General features: G+C 46.1%; 1 protein-coding gene across 1 annotated transcript; it reads right to left on the reverse strand.

The window, feature by feature from the left end:
- Positions 1-1,407: 1,407 nt before the first annotated feature.
- LOC137444675 (pinopsin-like) lies at positions 1,408-22,477 on the reverse strand. Its single transcript, XM_068145686.1, has 4 exons — positions 22,147-22,477; positions 19,275-19,603; positions 6,132-6,365; positions 1,408-3,988 (listed from the first exon to the last, which is right to left on the reverse strand). The coding sequence occupies exons 1-4, from the start codon at positions 22,475-22,477 to the stop codon at positions 3,728-3,730; spliced, it is 1,155 nt and encodes a 384-aa protein (XP_068001787.1). The 3' UTR covers positions 1,408-3,727.
- Positions 22,478-23,187: the final 710 nt, after the last annotated feature.

Raw genomic sequence — 23,187 nt, forward strand, 5'->3', positions numbered from 1 at the left:
AGAAATGTAAATCTTCATCTGGGTTTTTTCTTTTGGTGTTGTGTTTGCTTGGGGTGGTTTATGTGTTTTATAGGTTGGTTGGGAGTTGTTGTTGTTTGGCTTGTTTTTTTTTTAATCACCTGAATACCCAGCAAATTGGTCAAAGTGTCCCAAATGCAGTCAGTGGACAGCATAAAGAAAGTGCAGCCTCTGTGTCTCTGGTGCCATGTCCTGGCCATTGTGTGAAGGCTGTGGGAGTGATTATGTGCCTGAGCACACAGAGCTGGGCTCCTGCTGAGTTTCTCATGCTGCTTCAACATAAAAAATACTATACCCAGAAGTACTGGTGCTGAGCATGGCCTGAAGCCAACCAGTTAAACTACTCTGATCTCTGGTGTTGACAGCCCAGAACAGCCCTTCCCTTCCTGCATGCTTGGAAATCACAAAGGACAAAGCAAGCTCACTTAAAGCCCACTTTGCACTGTCACTGGATATTGCCCGCAATGCATTTTCTTCTGAGAGGGTGCGTGCACAAAAGCCTTTTCTGTAGCTGTTGGACCTAAAAAACTCTCGAACCTGCTGTTAACCTGGGCCACACCTGCCTGCACCAAATAGTGTCCAGTGCCACGCTCCATACCTGTGGTACTACCTCCTTCTATTGCAAAGGTAAATGCCATTATCTACCACAAGTTAAATGAAAGCTAACTGTAGGCAGAGAAAGCTTAATCCTTTTCTGAAAGTAGATTTTCATTGGTGCTGTAACTGCACCCAACAATGGGAGCCAACAATGGTTTTGTCTAAGTTTTGCCAATCTCTATGCCAGGGGAAGAAAAAAAAAGCATCCCAGGTATTTAAGAAGGATTCAAAATCTCTTTGGGCTACAGCATTTTACATCTGGGCCCCTCAGTTTAGGAAGGATGTTGACTTGCTGGAACGAGTCCAAAGAAGAGCAACAAAGTTGGTGAGGGGTTTGGAACACAAGCCCTATGAGGAGAGGCTGAGGGAGCTGGGGCTGCTCAGCCTGGAGAAGAGGAGACTCAGGGGTGACCTTATTGCTGTCTATAACTACCTGAAGGGGGGTTGTAGACAGGCAGAGGTTGGTCTCTTCTCCCAGGCACCCAGTACCAGAACAAGAGGACACAGTCTCAGGCTGCACCAGGGGAGGTTCAGGTTGGATGTTAGGAAGAAGTTCTATACAGAAAGAGCGATTGCGCTATGGAATGGGCTGCCCGGGGAGGCGGTGGAGTCGCCGTCATTGAAGGTGTTCAGGAGGAGACTTGATGGGGTGCTTGGTGCCATGGGTTAGCTGTTTGGGTGGGTTGGATTGGTTCATGGGTTGGACACGATGATCTTGAAGGTCTCTTCCAACCTGGTTTGGTTTATTCTAATAAAGGTTTATTCTAATCTTAACTGTGAAAGCATCGAGAGACCAAACTGTTCTGCTTACATATAGGAAATAAGTCTATCAGGGTACAGCACAGGAATATATTTATTTACAGCTACAACATGCTGCATGCTTCCAAACAGCACTAGTGCAGTTACAGGCTGCTTGCTGGAGCAGAGCTGCAGGTGGTGTTTGCCACAGGCTACAGGGTTAATGGAACAGCAACTAGTACTTTGCGTTGAAAACATATCTACTACAAGCGAGAAACTACTTATCACCTCAAAAACAGGTACCCAAGCCAGATTTGTGTATTCTAAGGCAGAACAGATCCTTGCACATATGAAAATCACCAGTCAAGTAGTTGCAAAATTAATATCAATGTAGAAATACAGACCAAGATTTAATGATCTGCCAAGAGACATTATCAAGGGGAGGAAAAAGTGAACTGAAAATTCCTTGTGTGCTTTGTAATCTGAAAGTAAGCCACCCTTTAAAAATGTATGCTTGGCAATAAATAATTGATGTGTGTTCGTTAACAGTAAGCACACCTGTGGCTTTGATTTTGTCCACCAATATAACCTCAGCAAAAGCTTCTCGTCACGGGTTTCGTCTGTATCTGTGAACATTCGGTGTTATTTAGGTTATTTCACAAATGTGGGTTAGGGATAAAAAGAGAAATAGGTTGTGCAGTGATGCATGAGTATGAGAAGGCTTTTGGTAACATCACAAAGGAAAACACCCCCACAACTCTTGAAGGAAAAGACAGCTTGAGATCACCTGTGAAAGTCAAACATTTCTACTCGAAAGAAGGGCTCTTGTAGCAATGTGCGCAGAGTGCTCTGCAGTGGTGAGGGGATGGAGATGGAAGCCAATCTGCAGGATGTGGCACTGCTGTCATGCTGGTGAACACCCTCTGCCTCCTAGAGAGCACTCCAAGGGCTTCCCTCTACGGTGGTCAAACCGAAGGTTTAAGACCTCTGAATGGGAAGGGCTTTTGATTGATCTGAGTGTGTCTGGCAGGCTCTGTGAGCTACATGGAGATACAGGGACTTGCCTCATCCTTGGAGCCTGTTGGGAGACATCCAGCATGGGCTGCTCCGGGAGTCTACTGAGCCCATGAAAGTTTAGTTGCAGCTGTTCCTCAGCACTGCTCTCTCAAATGCAGTCCTCACTTTTAAGGTTACTGAGAGCCTGGTCCAGGGATAGATATTATTACTTCTGGGCAATAATTGCAGACAAATACAACATCCTCAAACCTGGGCAGCAGCAAGCAGTGACTGTGCAGAAGTCCTTAGCAATATGCTTATTCCTCAGTAATATATATGTATATATGCATGAGGAAAGATCTAACTCAGGCAATTTGAAATGGATCCAGTTCAAGCAGTGACCAAAAAAAAAAATCCAGATAACTTTTTCTCCCACATTGCTCATTCACCTGACCTTTGCATTTCCTGATTCTGGCTTGGCTCATAAAAAAGTAATTAAAGGACTGTGATACCATTGATAGCTGCCTTGCCAGTAGTGTAGACACACATCATTGTGAAATCACTGTGAAGTCATCTTTCATCTGAAAGATGGCATTTTCCTGTAGTCTGAGGGGATTTGAAAAGTCATTCTCCACCAAATGGTGCCATTTCACATTTCCTTTCCTGTTTGGGATGACTGACTTTGTCAAAATATTGGGATTGTGCTCAGAGTTAATGAGACAGAAGGTTGTTCCATGTTTGGTTTTAATTCTTCCTCCAGCTGTACTTCTGAGGCTTTCCAACAATTTTCTGTTTATGGAAGATACCATCTGTCACTTCAGTTCCCAAAGATGGTCCAGGAAGAGCCTGTAAAAGGTCCCCATGAGCTTCTCTCCTGGGGTCACTGGGACTATTCTGCATAAAGTATGGATCAAGAGGAAATAGCCTCAAATTGCACTAGAAGAAGTTTAGGTTGGACATTAGGTAATATTTCTTCTCTGCAAGTAAAGTCAAGCCCTGGACCAGGCTGCCCTGGACCAGGCTGCCCAGGGCAGTGGTGGACTCACCATCCCTGGAGGGGTTTAGGGGTTTGGGTTGGTTCAATTTTTGCAGAAAGCCTTCAAAACTTGGGTTTGATTGTTTGGTCTTTAGTTTTTAATTTTATTCTTTTCCTGAGGCATCTGTGGGTTTTAATTTTGTTTTCTTCCAAAACTGCCATGAAATTCCCAGCATTGGGAAGAGGCTTTGAGAAACAGGGAAATGCTTATTGATGGAAACAACCTCTGAGGAAGCAGATAGGTAATTCTTCATTAGAAACAAAGCCACAAACTGAGGTTATTTGGCCAAAGCTCTTCCCCTTTGGACTCCAGCTTCCCAAAGGCAGTGGCAATCCATGGTGTCAACCTGGCAGCTCAGCTCCAGAGCTGCACTGAACCATTGACACGGCTCTTCCAACTGTTAGCGTGTCTTCCAGAGGTGGGTGCGTGTTCCCAGTGAGGTCCAGGCTCTCATCTGAGGGCTGCCCAGCCAAGGCAGCCACTGTGGGGACAGTGTTGTCCTGTACCTGCTGGAGCACATGGCAGGACCTGGGCAAGGACTTGTTGCTGTAGTTCATGGTTTCTTTGTTGCATCTCAGGAGTGCCAAAAAGCACCTGTAAAACTAACACACACAAGTGGTGAACAGCAGGTCAGCAGACATTGCATTCATTTCACTTTTTATTAGACTGGCTTAATTTTATGGTATTTATATTCAAGTTTCTGCAGCAATCCAGGGAAAAAAAAAAGCACATGTATGTGGTAAGATTTTGTATTAGAAGTTGAAATGTTTTGCAGAATCATGATCTCTTTGTGCTGAGTGAGAGCTTCTGCTGCGATCAAAGCCTCTACAAGCTAAGGTGGGACAGAGTCCTGGAGAGCAGGAGCTGGGGGATAAGAGCTGTTTGCCTTTTCCCTTCGTCTGGGCACACAAACTGAGCACATCAATGAGAGAAGAATAGACCCAAGGGAAATAAAAGAAGTGATTTTGGCTGAACCCTAGCACCGTCAGCACCACTCAGATATTTCAGCACTACAGAGGATAGGTGAAGTGCTACCATCCAGATGTGTTCAGGTGTTTTGCTTACTTGCAGGTTGGATGCTGTGTTTAATTTGGGGCAACTGGGATTTTAAATTAGTTTTTTAGATCCATTTATAATTTAATTAGTTAAAAAGTCCAGAGGGGAGAGAGCTAGAAACTAAATTTTTGGACAGGCCTGGAGTACTCATCCTGTGTTTTTATTGAACACAAATGTTAGTGCCTATAGAGCAGGCAGTGGAATAGGCTACTGAGGAAGGTGGTGGAGTCGCTGTCCCTGGTGGTGTTCAAGAAGCACATAGTTATGGCAGTTTGGGACGTGCTTTAGTGGACATGGTGGTGTTGGGTCAATGGGTGGACTTGATGATCTTAGAGGTCTTTTCCAACCAAAAAGAACTCTATGATTTTATGAATGGAAAGCACTAAATAGTTTCCAGTCTGTTTTCAGGTTTGCAGGAGCCTCCTACTTGCCTGAGCTGACTGTGTGCTCAGATGCAAACACATCAGTCTGCTGCAGCATGGAGGCTTCAGGGAGTGCTGACAGATTACTCGTGCTTGCCTGTGGCCAGGTTATTGATATATCCCATTACTAAAAGCCTGGCAGGGATTGAGCTAATTGAATTGCCAATAAAAGCAATATTGGCTAGTTTGATTTGTGCTTGACCAGTGGAAAGATGAAAAGCTGGGTAATGTGCTTGGTTTAAGTGCTCAGGTGGGGGTTTGTTTGCCATCTGTTATTTGAGGGATTTTTTTCAGTTTCAGATACTTTGTGTCTGAGGTGGGGGAAGGCTGTTGCAGGAAGCTGCCCATAGCAGAAGAAATGTGTGGTTTAGATTTTATGACCTGTCTGCATGGGCTCCCTACAACTGCACAGTCAAATTCTGAGAGCTGATCTCTCTAGCACCGAGAGTCCAAACCAGCTTTATCAGTAACTTTCTGTACAACACGCCTGATAGCAACAAGCTCTGACATTACTTGCTATCAACAACCAAGTAAAAAAAATGATGCTGCTTTTCCTCAGCAGAATTGCTTGCTGGGGAAAAGGCCTTTGGAGGAGTTGCACATAATTCTTGCATCCACCAAAATTCCTTTTTTCCTTTTTCCTTTATTATTGTTTTATTCAATTAGAAACCGAATTTTCACAGGAATGCCAGACTTCCTTTGTACAGAAAACACTCATTTTTGATGTCTTTATATTAGATATAAGGTGTCTGTAGATATATAGTTTATTTATTATAAATTGCAATTGTCCTTGTATTTACATTCCCTTCCCCTCCCCTTGTAGCTGAATTTTTGTGGGTGGATGAGTGTCCTAACGAGCTTCTTTCTGTGGTTGCTTAATCCACAGTACGTTTCTGTTTTACAGCCTAAGTCTCTTTTACCTGTTTAACCTTCACCTACCCTTTGCCTGGAGGCATTTGCTCAGTAGGAATATTATTTTATCTGGCCTGTTCTCTGATTTTTATCCAACCTGATTAGAGATTTCTGAACACTCCACAAATCAGAGCGTGCAGGGAAGCCTGGACAGGGAATTGGTTTAGAAATACCATGAAATTAGAGGGAAATTAAAGCTGCCTCAGTTGTCAAGCTATCTCCTACAGATTACAGTGCTTCTCCCTCTTACCTGATTTTTCAGAGATATTGCCCATACACTTTATTTCCCCTTGTTATTTTCTTACTTCTTGCATACACTGAATCTGAGTAAACAGAAGGGCAACATTTTACTTACCTGTTTGTTCAGAAATATGTAAATGATGGGGTTGTAGACTGTGCTGCTTTTGGCAAGGATGGATGGGATGATGCTAGCAGCTGGAGTCACAAAACCAGGTTTCCCAAAAGTAGCTATAAGTGCCACAATTGCATATGGCAGCCAGCAAAGAAGAAAGCAAATTACCATCACCACCACCATGATCAGGATGCGCTGCTCCCTGCTCCGGCCCATCCCTTTATTGATGCTGCTCACCTGGGTGGAAGAGAGGCATTAATACAGCATTAGCACTGGTCATACTGGGAGCAGAGGATTGTGCATGGGAGCTCCAGAACTAGATGCACTAATGGCTGGATGGAAGATAGCAGGATCATCTGAAATCTTGTTGCCTGAAGAAGAGCTGGCCATTGTGGGCAGGGTTTCTAGCAGCTGGTGCAGAAAAATCACAATAGGGATAGTGATAGTGCTGTCCATCCAGAATAGCCTTAGAATCAGGGTCATCTCAGTTGGAAGAGACCAGTCACCACTAAACCCATGTCCCTCAGCACCCCATCTGCATATGTTTCAAATACCACCAGGAATGGTGACACAGGACTTGTGCTGTATGTCAATTTTGATGCCCTTCTTTGGACACACTGCAGCACATCAATGTCCTTCTTAAAGAAGTGTCCTTTTTGATAAAGAGAACAGGCTTAAATATGAACCCTGGGGAACACCACTAGACTGCCAACTAGATTTAACTCCATTCACCACCGCTATTTGGGCCATGCCATCCAGCCAGTTTTTTTACCCAGTGAAGCATATGCCATAAGCAACTATCCTGGTGTTGCTGGGACAGAATCCCAGGCCAGCCATGGGCTGCAGGCCATTAGAAGCTCTGAGTCAGGCAGCACAGCTGACTTGAGTTTGCTCACAGGTGTATCCCAGACCATTAGCAACACACCCACCATAAAGGAGGAAGATTGCAAAGGAAAGAGGAGTTTTTAGCTGGTTCCTCCCCTTCTTTCTTCCTTCCCTCCAGCTCTTGAGGACTGCCTTCCTGGTTGTGACTGCTGCAGTGAGTATAACTTGTACCTTCTGGTTACACTGGTGTTAATTTGGTCATTTCATTAAATTTGTTTTCTTTTCAAATTGTGAGTCTTTTCTCCTTTTCCTGATGTCCCTATGGAGGGATCCTCAGGTGATAGAGTAACTGCTGGAGTTCAGCTGCAGATACAGGCTCCGTGTAGACAGCAGCCAATTTTTTCCCCACAGAATGCTTCTTGAGCCTTCTCTCAATTACATAGCATTTAATGTAAATGTCTTGGGTAGGAGGGAAGAAAGGGCAACTTGCCCTGGTCTAACTGTCCCTGGATGACTTCTTGTCTGAATCCTACCAGTAACAATGCACCAGTGCAGTCAAGGAAGAAATCATCTGTTTCCAGAGGCCACTGAAGAAGGACAGGAAACAGGCAAGAATGTGAAGGACAAGAATTTCAGAGATCTTTCTCCTATGAATCCTCTGGAAGAGTTTTCAGATGAATTCAACTGATTCACAATAGGCTCCTTCTCTGGGCCTGAGCCTCAGGCATATTCATAAGTCAATCATACAGCAGGTAAGTACTGCTGTCCTCTGCCTCCCCACCTCTGTTTCCTAGGTTTCAGTATGTTTTGAAAACTGGACTTTTGCTGATGGTTGTGTAACACTGCAAAGTGCTGCAGTAAGCAGGAGAAACTAAGTGTTACAAGCAGTTCTACAGGATATATTTGTGCGCTGCAAGTCACCTTGAGACTAATTAAAAACCAAACTCAAACCGCTGAAAAAGGAGAACATGCCTATAATTGCCTGGTGAGGGAATTACAGATGTTCCTACTACTCTTATACTGAGTACTTGAGAAATATCCTGTTAATGTGCAAATGAAATCTTCTGTGACACTTGTCTGTGATATGAAAGAAGGAAAAAAGTGCCTTGTGGCAAATACCAAACAAAGTTGTTAATCAAAATATTTCCAGTAGTGAGAGGTGAATGCTTCACTGAGACACCCACAGGCATCAGTAGCTCAGGCAGGTTCACAGACACCTCAGACAGAGAGCTCACTTTTTTTTCTTCATATGTTGTATTTCATGGAGTTGGTGGGAATTCTGTATGACACTTTCTCTGTCTTTATTTTCTTTGAAAATCTGCCCAAACTTGGTATAAAACTCTACAAGCTGCTCGGGCTTTAGGCAGCAGAAACAGCTGGACTGGGCACATGGGTATGGGGCTGGAATTGGAAGAGGAGTTGCATTTTGCGTTGCATGCAATGAATTCTTACCCTCTTCAGAAGAGGTGTGGACAGCAGAGGCAGATATATGCCAGAGTCTTTTATCCCCATGCAAAATCTGAATTTCTTTATGCCTTCCTGAGACCAGGAGGCACCCAGGACAGGTGGTGAGTGATGGCTTGAGGAAAAAAAAAGCTCATATTTTCTGTCTTCAAATTACCAAAGCTAAGGGTAATGCCTGTATTGGGTGGAGTCACCGTCCCTAGAGGTGTTCATAAAAGGATTGGATGTGGCACTTGAAGCCATGGTTTAGTTAGTCATGAGATGTTGAGTGGTAGGTTGGACCTGATGATCTCTGAGGTCTTTTCCAACCTTATTGATTCTGTGATTCTATGATTTTAGACAAGGCAACACAATGATCCTCTCCTTTTGCTTCAGGTGAGGTCAGAGAAGACACATGTTCTGGATATTTTCTAGATCAAAACAATCCTTGTTCTTTTGACTGGGTGTGAGAGGAAGACTCTGGAAGTATTTCCCACTGAGGACCCTTTCACAGAGATCAGGTCACAGGGCAGCTGGTATCTTGTTTGGTCTCCACATCTCTTTCTGTGTATCCTGATACGGTGACACATTTGACCAGGTCAGGAATAGCTAGGAATCTCTGCAGATGTCTGCTATACCCAGTTAAGGTCCTGACCACAGCTTACCTGGGCAGTGTTCAGCATTCAGCCCCTGCCATGGTCTATGCAGTGAAAGGCTGACAATGGGAACCATTGCTGAGTAGTAAAGAGAGAGTTTCCTGGTAGGCTGGAGTTACATTCCATGACAACTGATGTGAACCAGGAGAAGGTTAATGTGCTGGAAAAGTTACTGTGCACTCATTCTGCATGGAAGCTGTCCTCTATGTCTGAGAACTTACTGTGGTGCCCTTTCCAGCTAAAACTCAGCTGAAGCATGATCATCAAGATGCCAAACACTGGGGTCAATGAAGTATTTAAATCCCATACATTACATAGGCATTTTTGTATGAGCTGATGGAATTATGCACTCTCCTTAATGTGACCCACAACTTCAGGGCTTTGGTGGATGATGCAGCAGGAGTTTGTGCTGCCTGTTTGCCTCTCCTGGAGCATTATAAACCATGACGTGTCTGTGTTGTGTATTAACTTCTGCTGTTAGCAGGACCCATGATGGAGATGGAGGCAAACACAGTAGGATAGTCCTTATGCTAAGATCTATCACTTAATAGCTAAGTTACTTTGTTTCCTGCTACAAAGAGGCACCTCTGGGTGGTGATTCAGCCTGAAGAACTTCTTAATTTGCCTCTTTTCTTTTCATTGACCCTAATTGGAACTTAACACTTCCGTCCTCCCAGGAGGGGAAATGCTCACAAATAGTGTTTGTATGATGTGGCACTGGTTGTCATGGACAGGAGAAGGACAGAGATGAAAGACTAATGCACCACACAATAAGAACAGGTTTAAATAGAGGTCACTGTGCACACAGCAAATTCCTGGCTGATATTGCTGACACACACTGTGCAGAAATAACAGAGTCATCACATTGCTAGGAAAGTCAAATATGTGGTTTCAGCAACGGGTATGGAAACTGCTCAGTAACATCCAGGACTAGAGAACACAGCTGAGTATACCCACAGCTCCTGGGTGGTTGAGCTATGGAGCTCAGGATAAATTCCTGAATCCCTTGGATGGTCTGAGAAGCTCATTTCCTCTCCATGTGTGTGAGAAACCTAGGCTTGAGGTGAGAAAGAAGTTCTTCCCAGAAAGAGTAATTTGCCACTGGAATGTGCAGCCCAGGGAGGTGGTGGAGTCACCATCCCTGGAGGTGTTTAAAAGGGGATTGGACATGGCACTTGAAGCCATGGTTTAGTTAGCCAGGAGTTGTTGGGTGATAGGTTGGGTTTGATGATCTCTGAGGTCTTTTCCAACCTTCTTGATTCTATGATTCTAAACCACCAGAGTATTTAGAGCTTGGAGAGGTGACAAGGACACTCTCAGGATTAGGAAGATGATTATTGATGAAAGTTAGAGTAGAGGGGAAAATACTCTCCAGAAAAGTGGGTATGTGATGGCAGTAGTTGAGGCTGCTGGTTTATGTGAGCAAAGCTGCTGCATTGCTCTGCAATGGGTGTTGCAGACATTGCACTGCTGTGGTAGCAACTGAGCCATCTTCACACTTCACTGCCTGTGCATCAAGGAATAGTGTCTGGCAGCTATGAAATCAGATGTATTGGCCAATCAATAGCTGCAGTTACTTGACTACATACTAGAGAACCAGACTATAACCTAATAATGTTGCAATTAAATTGGATTGCCCTTTAAGGTACTGGCAATGCAATTTCTTCTGAAGTGGATGTGAGACTTCCTGATGGTCCCTGCACATCCATTTGTGCCCTGCTTTTAAGAACTGATAAATGAAGGCAGTGGATTTGTAGTAGATATGTTGGATGCTTCAGGGGCAACACAACCCATCAAAGTTTTACTGTGCTGTCTGTATTTGGCTAATGCTAGTAACTCAGGTCAGGAGATCCATGGACATGCACATCAATATGTCTGTGTGCTCTTTGGAAAGGATTATGAGGTGCTTAAAATGACATCAGATGTACCCTGTGCACAAAGCACATTGCCAAGGGAGCCTGGTGAGCAGGAGATTCAGAGTCCATGAAACCTCTTGGTGTGATAAAATGCCAAGTGCACGACCTTGCACCTCCTTGCAGCAGAAAGCCTTAAGCAGTAAGTCAACAGGGTGCTTGCAGAAAGCAAAGCAGTTAACCTTCGAAACTATTGCTGGGGTCTGATGAGAATTCCCTTGAATCTTTGAAGCGGTGGCAGTGACAGGAGAGCCAGTTTAACAGTAGCTCATGGTATCTCCTAATAAGAGTGTCACTGATGCTTATCAAGGAAAATAAACATCTGATGCTACCATCTAGAATGCTGTAAGATCAGGTTAGACTTTATTTTGAAGAAAGTTTGGTTGGTTGGTTGGTTATATCCCTCCTAACTTCAGAGTCTTTGAATTATGTTTAGAAGCTGCTTGCTGCAATTATAGGATGTAGAGACATGTAACCTGCATTTATAGCAAAAAAATAGTATCTTTGATTCAGAGCTTAGGATTTCTTAAAATTCCCACTCTTTCGGTGCCTTATCATGAAAACAAGAAGCCAACTTCCTGGCAGACCTTCTGCTTTAACCCCACAAACCCAAGTTTTTTGACTGCTGTAATGGGTTTGAACCCAGTGGATTGAACTGCAGCACAGCACTGGGAAAGACAGAGAAGGAAGCAGGAGACAGGACTTAAAATTGCTTCCTGCAAAAAGCAGCAACAGTACTGGTTTGTCACTTGGAAACTTCTGCCTCTCCCATTTCCTAGTGTGCTGCCTACCTGGTCTAGATCTAGCAGATTAACATCTTGTGAGTCTTAGCTGTGTCAGTGTCCTGATGACAAAACCCCAACTTTCTTCTTCTGAGTCAAAAGCCAAACTTTTTCTAGCATCCCTTGCACAATATCAACTAAGCAAGGTCCCAGCTGGCTGGGCTTGTTCAGGTCCATGCCTTCCCTGTGTGCAAGAGGGTAACTCCTAGGACGTGCTGAAATTTGTATATACATTTTTCTGCATGCTACTTCCTTGGGTGTTATTCCTTGTATAAGATGTGAGATGGAAGAGGTTTATCAGCCCTCCCAAAGTCATAGAAATGTACCACCACCTTCTGTGGGGACAAGTAGAGCTTCCTCATTCTGCTTTGGAGTTGGGAGGAGACTCTTCTGGCTCCTGCTGCAGCCTGAGCATGGCTGAGATAGTGGTGGGGAGCAGAGATGGAAACTGATTTAAAATAGTTGGCATTAGTTTCAGGAACAAAAAAAAATACAGTTATTCTCAAGGTTGGGAAACCTTCCTCAGGACTTCCAGGAAAGAAGACAGCATGTCTGCAGGTGGAAGGCTGTGGAGACACAGTAGCAGTTGCACATTTCTTCCATGACAGCAGCGTTCTTGGCGTTTGGGTTCTTGCCTGAGACTGAGTGTGATTTTATGGATATGCGCTATGGAACACCTCACGCGTAGGGAGGGATAGAACATCTGTAAGAAATTGCTATTGCCTCATAATTAATTCCAACCAGAATTCCATCCTTTTTTTCTTTTTGGCAGAAGAGAGGTAGGCTTAGGGAGCCAAACTAAAGTCACCAAAAATTCACTTGGGAAGTGATCTTCCTCTGTTCAAGGTCCCTGCTCTCGCCTACTCTACCTCTGTGCCAGCTTCTTGCCCAGGTAGAGTCAAGAGCAAATGTTTGAGTTGCACAGCTAAGAGATGACACCCTAATAATACAAAGTGTTCAACCAGATTAATACTTCTTGTTGCTGAACTTGATAACAGTTCATGGCAACAATCAAATTTTCAAGCCACCCTGTGCTGCTTCAGTTATTGAGGCACTGTTTGGGCTGATCTGATTATCTTGTCACTTTGCAGTGTTGTAGAGACTGACATCTACTTGGTGCCATGGTTTAGTCGTGAGGTCTGTGGTGACAGGTTGGACTTGATGATCTTTGAAGTCTCTTCCAACCTTAAGGATTCTGTGATTCTGTGATCTCATTCTGCTGTGTTACAGGGGAAGGGAACCAGCTGACAAATAGTACAACCATTCATGATGTGCAGACTGTCTTTTGCTCTCAAGTCTCTCTAATGCTTACATATCAAATTGTATTCAAAGCCACACAACATCAAACTTAAATGCAGCATATACCTTCATGAGGTGGGTTTATGCCAGAATACATCAAGTTTGCTTGTTTGCATGGAGGGCAAACTAACAGATCCATTTTGGTGTGTCCAAATAAAGGTTTGACTCTCAGTGCTGCCCAGCTTGAAAGAGCTAGGTGAAGATTCTTCACAAATCTCTTCCAATAAACACAAGCTGTGGAAAATCTCCCATGGTGAGCATATTAACAGGAACAATGCTGTGGGAAATTGGCCAAAAGCACTTCAAACTGACTGTAACCAAAAGAAGGTGGTCTTGGGCTGTGTCCCATTTGAAGGGAATTGCACAGTCCTGCAGGGACCATTACTGGGCAAGCAGAGAGACCTGGCCTCACCCTTATGGATTGCTCTCTGGAAACTCTGGTTTCCAATACTAACACAGACCTTTGACAAAGGTTGTGGGGAGGCAAGAGGTAGGGAAAGAGAAATCCATTTCCATTTGCTGTGCTGACATTTTTAATCTCTGTTATAGTAATTTTTCTCATCTCTGGAAGGCCTTGGAAGATGATAGTAAGAGACTTGTACTGTGCAAGGGAGAGAGTTCTGTATTTCATAGATGCCCTCCAAGTGTTCACAGCATCCTCTTGCACTTGCCTCTGTCCTCAGAAGGGTGGACTGTGCGATTTAAGATTAAAACTTAGATTTAAATCTAGTTCCTCACTTACCTTAGTAAACATAGAGGGATCTGTTAATTGTAAGGAGAAGCCTTGTGTCACTAAAAGGGGTTAATTATTTTAAATATCAGAAGGTTATTCATCTTGGTTGATATTTGCAGATGCTTGAGTACCAAAGTGTGGGGCACAGGGCAGTGCTGCTGGGAAGTTTCTTGCTTCTCTATGTTGTCTCCCCCTTTTCCTGTTGAGTTTTCTGTGTCACAGCAGGTGTGCTTCTAGGCTTTGGGGCACTTAACTGTGTGAAGCAGGAAATATTTACAGTTCCAAGGAAGTGTGCCCTTTGGAGGTATTAATCCACACAGGACCTCTGTCAGTGAGAATGAATATTACAGTATTCCACTGCTGCGTTCATACTGGTTTGATTCCCCTCCTTCTGCATCTTTCTTTGATGCTTTATTTGGGAATTACTGTGATGAGAGCATGTACTTCTCACTGAGAGTGAGGATTTTCTTAAGCATTGTGTGATCTCTAGATATAAAATGAAATATTAGCAGAGTAGCAGCCTCAGGTTATATTCACCCAAGACTGTCCAGAGTGCCTTTGTGGTATCCAGGTGGGCAGGGTCAGTGCTGGCATGCAAAAGTCCGTGTCTGATGGTACCCCTGAGGAAGGGTGTCCTAGTGTCTCACTTTCCAGGGGACTGAGGTACTCAGAACAGGTCTCTCAAAGGGCACAAGCAATTGCTGTGTTCTGAGATGGGTACAATTATAAAAGTAAATGAAATGGAATGGACTAGTGTGAGTGTGTGGGCTAACAGCCAAGTGTATCTGTACAGCAGCTCTGTGCTGGTGTACAGTCTTAACTGGGACCTGTGCAGTTACAGGATGTCTCAGAGAAGACTCTTGAGCTCCTCTGTGTGGAGTGTTTGCAGAGCTAAACCTCTTTTCCTAGCAAAGAGGGAGCCCTCCCTGTGAATCAAGACATCTGGCCATGTGGTGGTCTCTTGTATCTTCCAGGACACTCAGGCCCAGTATTTGAGTTTTTGGGGGTGAAACTTGGCTGCTATCATGGAAAGCCTGTGGTGTGTGAGGTAATGCTGCATTAGGCTTGAAATAGTTCTGCTCTCCTTTCAGCTCCCTGCCTATCTACTTGTAACTGTCTGAGATCAAAGAGCAAGTAGGAGCCCCTTCAGATGCAGGGTAAGGGAGGTTGGTCACAATCCTCCTGTAAGGGTGAAGCAGTGATTCTTGCTCCTGGACTTGAGGTTTTTGGGGATGTTTTTCTCTGCCAAGCCCAGGAGACCAGTCATTAGAAGATTGAGGGGTGAGAGGGCACTCTCTCAAGGCAACTGCTGTTGATATCTAACTTGCATTTGCTGGCAGACTTGGGGGGACATTGACCAGTGCTTCAAGGACTGCTGTGAGGGGTGCTTCTGTGGGAAGATGGATCTGGGCTTTGCTAATCTAGGTTGGACATCAGGAAAAATTACTTCACCAAAAGGGCTGTCAAACTCTGGAACAGGCTGCCCAGGGAAGTGATAGTCATCATCCCTGGAGGGGTTTAAAAGATGTGTAATGCTGAGGGACATGGTTTAGTGGTAACCTGGCAGTGCTGGGTTAACATGTTTTACTTGGTGATCTTAAAGGTCTCTTCCAACCAAAACAATTCTATGATTTGCTGGGCTTCCTTGATCTTTTTTTGACTGATGATAAAATGACCTTGTTCCGTGGGCAGATTTCTCCCAACAAGTTCATGTCTCGTGCTGGGGGTCCCAGAGCTGGATACAGTACTCCAGGTGGGATCTCATCAGAGCAGTATGGAGTGTCAGAATCGCTTTCCTCAACCTGCTGTCCATGCTGCCCATGCTGCTTTGGATGCAGCCCAGGATACAGTTGGCTTTCCGAGCCATGAGCACACAGTGCCAGTTTATAGCCAGCTTTTCATCCACCAGCACCCCCAGGTCCTTCTTGTTAGGGCTGCTCTCAACACCTTCATCCCCCAGCCTATATTGACACCAGAGTTTCTTCTGACCCAGAGGCAGGACCTTGCACTTGCCATTGTTGATCTTCCTGAGGTTCACACCTTTCAAACTTGTCCAGGCCCCAGTGTAGGACATCCTGTCTATCAACCACACTACTCAGCTTGGTGTCTTCTGCAGACTCACTTATGAAGATATTGAACAGCACCAATAAGCAGTTGTTGGATTTGCTTTTCCACTTTGGCAACTCACTCAACCTAGTTATTGACTGTCTCCCAGGCTCTGATTCACTTCTGTAATTTTTACCTTCTAAGCTGATCTGAGCTGAGGGATTAAAGCTTCTGTGCTGTGACATGCAGGGTGGATGAGATCCTCTGTGCTCATGGGAAGCTGCTTGCTTGGCTGTAACAGACAAAACCCTGCTCTTCAGAGTCTGCTAACAAAACCAAGGGAATTATGAACCACAGAATCATAAAATTGTTTTGGTTGCAAGAGACCTTTAAGGTCAAGTCTAACCATTAACACAGCACTGCAAGGTCACCACTAAACAGGATCCCTCAGTACTGCCTTTACATGTCTCTTAAACCACACTGGGGTGGCAATTCTATCACTTCCCTGGGCAGCCTGTACCAGGGCTTGACAACTCTCTTGCTGAAGAAATTTCTCCTGATGTCCCATCTAAACCTCCCCTTCAGGCCATTTCCTGCTGTCCCAGCACTTGTTATGTGGCAGAAGAGAGCAACACACACCTCTCTCCAATCTCCTTTCAGGTAGTTGTAGAAAGCAATAAGGTCTCCCCTCAGACTCCTTTTCTCCAAACTTAATAACCCTAATTTGCTCAGCTGCTCCTCACAAGACTTGTGCTCTAGACCTTTTGCCAGCTTTGTTGCCCTTCTTTGGACATGCTCCAGCACCTTAATGTCTTTCTCACAGTGAGAAGCTCAAAACCAAAGACAGTATTTGAGGTACAGCTTCATCAGTGATGAGTACAGGGGGAGCATCCTTGTCCTTTGCAGCAAACCCCAGTCAGCAGGCTTCTGCCAACAGCTCCCTTTTGGGAATAGGCCCAGTCCTGGGAGGCCAAGCCAGGTCTAAAAGCACAAATGTTTGTTGTTCAATTCCTTAAGTATTTAGCTTGCATGTGAAGCTGATTTTGGTCAGTCTCTTTTCACTCACTGTTACACACATCAGAGATTTTGCTGCTTCTGCACCTTGTTGTTACAAGGCATAAGGAGCAGTGTGACCAGCTGTGAGAAGCCTGTTGGTGATGGATGTGCTGTCCAGGGCAGGAGGCAGGAGAGAAGCACGTCCCCTCCCTCACAGCTTCTTCCTCTTGCTCTCCAGGCTTTTCAAGTGATCCCAGGTGCATCTGGAAGAACCAGCTGGTTTTGCCTTTTCCTCTTCATGGAAAATCCTGCTTTGTGGAAGGATAACTCAGATCCCAACAGAAGTATGGGTCAGGCAAATCAGGTATGAAGATAGTGTTAGAAGCTGAGCCTCACAACCAGTTCTTCTCCTGCATGCTGTGGCTTCAGAAGCCCCATCCCAGAGAGTCACACAACAAATATAACACATCATGTGTGCAGACTTTGCATAAGCTGCAGGAAAACTGCTCTTCCCTGTCTGAGAATAATTTTCATATGATTTTCCCCTGTTTTGGGGTCCCTGCAGGGCCAGACATCCCAGGAAAGGGGGCTCAAGCCCTTTGTCCTCCTCACCCCTGAGGATGTAATAGCCCCTTGCCACTACCTTGCCCCCTTTCCATGCCACTGCAGTCCTTGGAGGGCCAGTTCATATAATTAAGGAGAGCCTATCCCTTGCTGCCTTTGTAGAGGGTTCTGCTAAAGCTTCTAAGTTCTGCTGCCACCTAAACTGGTCATACACTAATGCTCACCCTGAAGAGAGTGTCCAAAGCTGTCCTGAAGACACATAGCTCTCCTGAGCTTAAAATTCACCTTTTACATGATGGCTACATCAGTGGGAACAGTATTCCATAAGAAAACTTGTACCCTTCAGTGCCCCATCCTAGATGCAGCCCCTGTAGGAGTAAAAACTCTGCATGCCCTGGAAAGATTGTCCAAGCAGTGGAGATCACTCCAACCGTCAGACAGCACAACCATCCTGAGGAGCACAGCACTCCCACCAGGCTTCCTTGTTGTTTCTTGCCCATGGAAATGCTCTGAAGAGGAAGAGCCTCTCTTGCAAGCATTATCTGCTCCAGCCTTAGCTGCAGTGAATGACTTGTAACAAGCAGCACCTCTAAAAGCAGTATTTTTATCTTCAAAAGATGGGGAAAAAATAGTTCTGTGAGAACCATTTCCCCACCTGTGCTCGGGGAACAGGTCCATGGTGTTGCAGGAGCTGCCACTGTTCCCAGCAAAGAGTGACCAAAGAGGATTGAAATCAATTTCTCAGGGAACAAAAGGTACCTGTAATGAGATGATGGGCTAAGAAACTGTGGGAATTGACTTAAACAATTCTGCTGATTTGGTTTACTTCTGCACAAAGCTCCCAGGCTTAAGTTAAACATATCAGCAGAAGTGGTTGTGATTTTTATCTAATGCCCTCGTGACTTTCAGGCTCTTGCTACATGAGCAGATACAAAGCTAGGCACTGATGGAGATGATGCTCAGCCCAGGGTGGGCTCCTAGGGTGCAGAGTCCAAGTGCAGAGCTATACTTTAGGCTGGGAGAGAGCAGGTGGCCCAGTTTGAGCTGCCTGGTCCTTGCCTATCCAGAGGCTGGTCCCCAAGAGGGGCCCTCTCCCAGTGTTGCCACAGCATGAGCAGGCAGCTCTAATACATCACTCCCTAGGACTTGTGGATAAATGTAGATGCTCTTCAGAAGAGTTCCAAAACCTCTGCATCATCATTTCCAGCCACCGGAAGCGCTGACCTGATGATGTTTGGTCTCCACGTTGCACTGGGTGGGTTGGCCCTGTTAAAAGTGAACATCATTTCTCTTGGGAATAAATGCGCCTGGTCATTTGTGGAATGGTTTGGTTTACAAGGGGTAAGCTTCATGATACAGGTCTGCCTTGCACTTTGTGCTTGCTAAACTCCACCTGCTTGCTTTGCCTGGACACTGCCAGCAGCTAGATCATATGAGATTTCTCTTTTTAGCACTCTTTTGCAGGGTTCACTTTCACGTTTTTGAAGGAGAAGGACTGATCTTCAGAAATCACAGATCCCATGCCCTGCCCTGATGACACAGCCTCTGAATCTGCAGGTGATGCTCATCTCACCATAGGCTCTTGTGGGTTTAAATCCTAGGACTGATCTCATCAAGGTAGGTAAGTCCATCCTAGTTTTAATTAGGGGTATTTTGGAGTATGGTCTGACAGACTTCCCTCATCTGTGGGCCTGTCATAGGAACTTCAGCTGTTCACATTTGAGTATGATTTCCAAAGCTCTGGTAGACCTGAGCCTGTCACCAGGACATTTACAGGAGAATCAGCTGCTATGGGTGGCAGCAGAGAAGCGATAAAGGTGGAAAATGGTGGTCACTGGTTTTTGCTTGGTTTGGGGTCGCAGTGGTGGGCAGCTGAGGAATTTACTTACCTGCCTCACAGTGCACAGCAGCCTCCCATATGAATAAACAATAATGCCAAAAGGGATGACAAGGCAAAAGATGAACAGACATATGATGTAGGATACGTTGTTAGCATCATTTGAATGCCAGTTCACAGAGCATGTTGCCCCTGATCCTTCTGGACTGTAGCTGCTCCAACCAAAAAGAGGAGGGGTAGTCCAGATCAAGGAGTATGTCCAGGACAGGACAATGCCTATCCATGCTTTCCTGTAGTTGGTAGTATCGGCCTCGGTTGCTCCTGTCATGGTGCAGTAACGTTCATAAGAGAGTACAGCCAGGGAGACGAGGGAGACGATGCCTGCATCAAAGCATACATGTGCATTAGCAGGAGTGGCTGAGCCAAGGCTTTGATCTGTCTTCTGAAACAATATTTCAAGCTGAAAAAGAGACTGATGGCAATGAATTTGGAAACCTGGGCTGAGGCTGGAGATGTGTCTCTAAGAAGGAGAGTTGCCGAGAGCCTGATTTCCCCACACCAGAAGCCAAGGAATATTTAACCACGTGCCCAGCCAAAGCAAGCCTGTTAGAAACGCTGATTAATAACTAAGCACACTGGTCTGCATGAATACATGTGTGACCTGCAGCATAATCCTGGCTTCTCTGACACATTTGGTATTTGGTGCACCTGTAAGACTTCAGGTTTGCAGATAAATAGCTATATTTTCCCAAAGTTTAGGGCTTATCCAGCTTTGCAGGCTTCCTTAGACAGCATTACTTCTGTCTGAAATGATGACAATGGCTCTTTGGTCCCTAGGATTTATGTTTTCTTCCAGATATCTCTCTCCCACACAAGAAAAGTATGTGAGGAACAGGTAATGTCCATTCCCACCCCAGTCTCTTCACACACTTTTCCCCACTTCTCATACACTTGTGAAGAAGCCCATACAGATAGTGAAGGAAGAAGGCTAAAACTACCCCAGATGCTTCTTGGATGTTTTCATGCATCCGTATGAGTGCTGGGGTCTAACATCATACCTCCCTGGCTATGTGTTGTGCCAGACCTCATGAACATGGCCTTCTCATAACAAATGTGAGCAAGGACAAATGTTGTGGAAGAACAAAAGTGACTTCATTTGTGAAATTTGGGGGTTTGAAGAGAAAAGACAGTTCTGTGGAAGTGAGAAGAGGGTGTGTGCTGTTGAAGAAACCTACTTAAACAAAACTCCTGGTGAGAGTCAGAAGAGATTTTCTTGCAGACTGAAACTTCCATGGAAATCACAAAGTCAAAATCAAGAACTGTGTGTCTTGGTGTTAGACCACTTCTGAAAGAGTATGAGGAACTTGGGAGCTTTGTTGCTTGGGCTTGAAACCTAAGGTAATTCCAAGAAAAAAATGCTGCTCATTACAGCGAAGTATTTCACATCTAATGTGTGAAGATGTCTTTAACAGTCAGCAAAACAGGGGAAGCAATTTCTAATGCTGACACCAGTTTGTGATTTCACTTCCACACACCTCCCAGTCCACATTTTGGAAGTGATGCTGGCAAGTACTACTGAATACAGCTGGAGCTGCTGGCTGATACTGATGTACCCTGTAAATGTTCCTTGACATATAAAGGTTTCAGGTATGCAAAGCTGGCTTGCTACCCTGTATAACTTCATCAGGGAGAGAGGTGGCAGTGAGCATCTGAGCTGCAGCTGCCAAAGTGGTAGCTGTGTATAGTATAAGTAGCTATGAGTGGTGAGTGTCCTAAAGCAGTGGTGCACAGCTTGGCTGTGATGCTAAGCTGTTTTCCTCTGGTTGTTGCTGAAGGGCAGAGCGATGCCTCTACTAGTAAACTTTCCATATAAGTGCTAGCTGAGGGGGAGACTTACCAAGAGATGCTCAGCACTGGGAAGCTTGAATATATGAGATTGTTAAACTTAGCTCAAAGTAACATTGCTCTAAGCTTCTCTTTCCATAGTTTTAGCAACACTTCAGAGCTGAGAGGACAGCACAGGGGCAGAGCTGTATTGCTGCTGACCCCACACCCTGCTTGCCACCTCCACCACACCATGGGGCTCCCTCTCTGTGCCTGCCTGGCAGATGAGGAAGAGGCTGGGTGAAGGCAGAGGTGTACATTGGATGCTCTTTCCTTCTCTATGCCTCCCCTAACTTTGCAGACGTGTTTGTCTTGTCTGGAGTCACCCCAGGACCTGGAGCTCTGCACCCTCCTCCAGTGTGCTAGGCTGCTCCTAGGATTCCTCTGAACCATTGTCACAACTGCCCTGCCTGGCAGCATCCTGAGGCTTCTTCGTTCTTCATTTCCTCTGCCCTGAGGTGTGCATCCCTGGGCCAGCCACAACAGAGTTGGGCAACACTGCCCTGGTCTGCCCTGTGCTGCCATTCCTGCAGACAGGACCTCAGCTCAGATCTGAAGCCAGGAGATTTCAGGTAAATTTTGTCGTTCCAGGATCGTAACTGCCTGCTCTCTTTTCATTCTGTAAAGTCTGTGTAGTTCTTCAGTGACCGCAAGAAACGTGCACCCTGCAGTCAGAACGAGGACTGCCTGGTGAGTTATGAGCCTTTTTCCCCCGGAAAAACAAAACAACTATGAAAATTTCACCCCAGTCCTGTGCCTTTTACATCCTCGGGGGACTGCTCCTCACACACAGACCTGTGCCCATCCTTTCCCTGCTCTCCTACCTGCACTCTCGCAGACAAGCACCCACGGCCCCGTGCTGCCGTGTTTGGGGCTCTCCGGGAGCTGTCGGGGCTGCCCCACACACAGGGGACTGCTGCTTGGGCTGCCCCCGTCCCTGGTTCCCTCTCCTCCGGGCGCAGCCCTGCCCTCCCCCGCAGGTGCACCTCCCCGCAGCCCTCCCTGTTTCCACCCCCCGGCGCCGGACGGGTCCCACTCACCGCAGAGGGCGTTGGCGAAGCCATGCCAGGTACAGGCGGCCCCCGGCGAGCCCCGGTCCCGGGCGGGGGCCATCCCGAGCGGAGTGCCCAGGGCGCAGACCAGCAAGTCGCTGAGGGAAATGTTGAGCAGCAGTAGGTTGATGGGAGAGCGCAGAGCCCGGTAACGCCAGAAGAGCAGCAGCACCAGCAGGTTGCTGCAGAAACCCAGGCTACCCACCGTGCCCAGGCAGACCGCAGCCGCCAGCCGCCCGGAGGGGCTCAGGCAGTGCCCTGGTTCTTGGGCACCGGCCGCGGCCCCACAGCCGGCGATGGCTGCGGACGGCGCCGGCATCCCCGTGGGGACCTCGCAGCACCTCTGCTCCTCCTCTCGCTGCCCACCGGTGGGTCCCTGCCTCCGTGCAGGGGCCGCGCCTGCTCTGCGCCGCCAGGGCCTCCGCTCCCCGCCTAGGGGGCTGAGACCGGAGTCCACCTCATCACAGGTATAGGTCGGGAAAGCAGCTAGGAGGAGCCGAGCCTGACAAGGAGCAGCTGCTGAGCTGTGGGTCGGGAAGAGGGAAGACTTTGAGATGCTAGAGCATCCCCAGAGAAGGGCTGCAAAGTTGATGAGAGGTCTAGAGCACAAGTCTTATGAGGAGCTGCTGAGGGAACTGGGGTCGTTTAATCTGAAGAGGAGACTCATTGCTTTCTACAGCTACCTGAAAGGAGGCTAGAGTGAGGTGGGAATCAATCTCATGTCCCTAGTATCAGGTGATAGGACAAGAGGAAATAGCCTGAAACTGTGCCAGCAGGTGGTGGAGTCACCATCCCTGTAGGTGTTCAAGAAACATGTGGACATAGCAATCTGGGACATGGTTCAACAGTTGTGGTGATGTTAGGTTGATGGTTGGACTCCATGATTAGAAGTCTTTTCTAAACAAAACAGTTCTATGATTTTATGATTCTGAGATTCAGTGCTTGCCTGTCCTAGCTGTGCCAATGGCTGCTTCTGGGAGACCTCCACAGGGGCAGAGGCGGGTCTGGATCTCGCTCTCAAGCAAGGTC

Source organism: Melanerpes formicivorus, unplaced genomic scaffold (genome assembly GCF_026170545.1).
Source record: "Melanerpes formicivorus ecotype bairdi unplaced genomic scaffold, bMelFor1.0.p_v2 SCAF_12, whole genome shotgun sequence".
Lineage (NCBI taxonomy): Eukaryota > Metazoa > Chordata > Aves > Piciformes > Picidae > Melanerpes > Melanerpes formicivorus.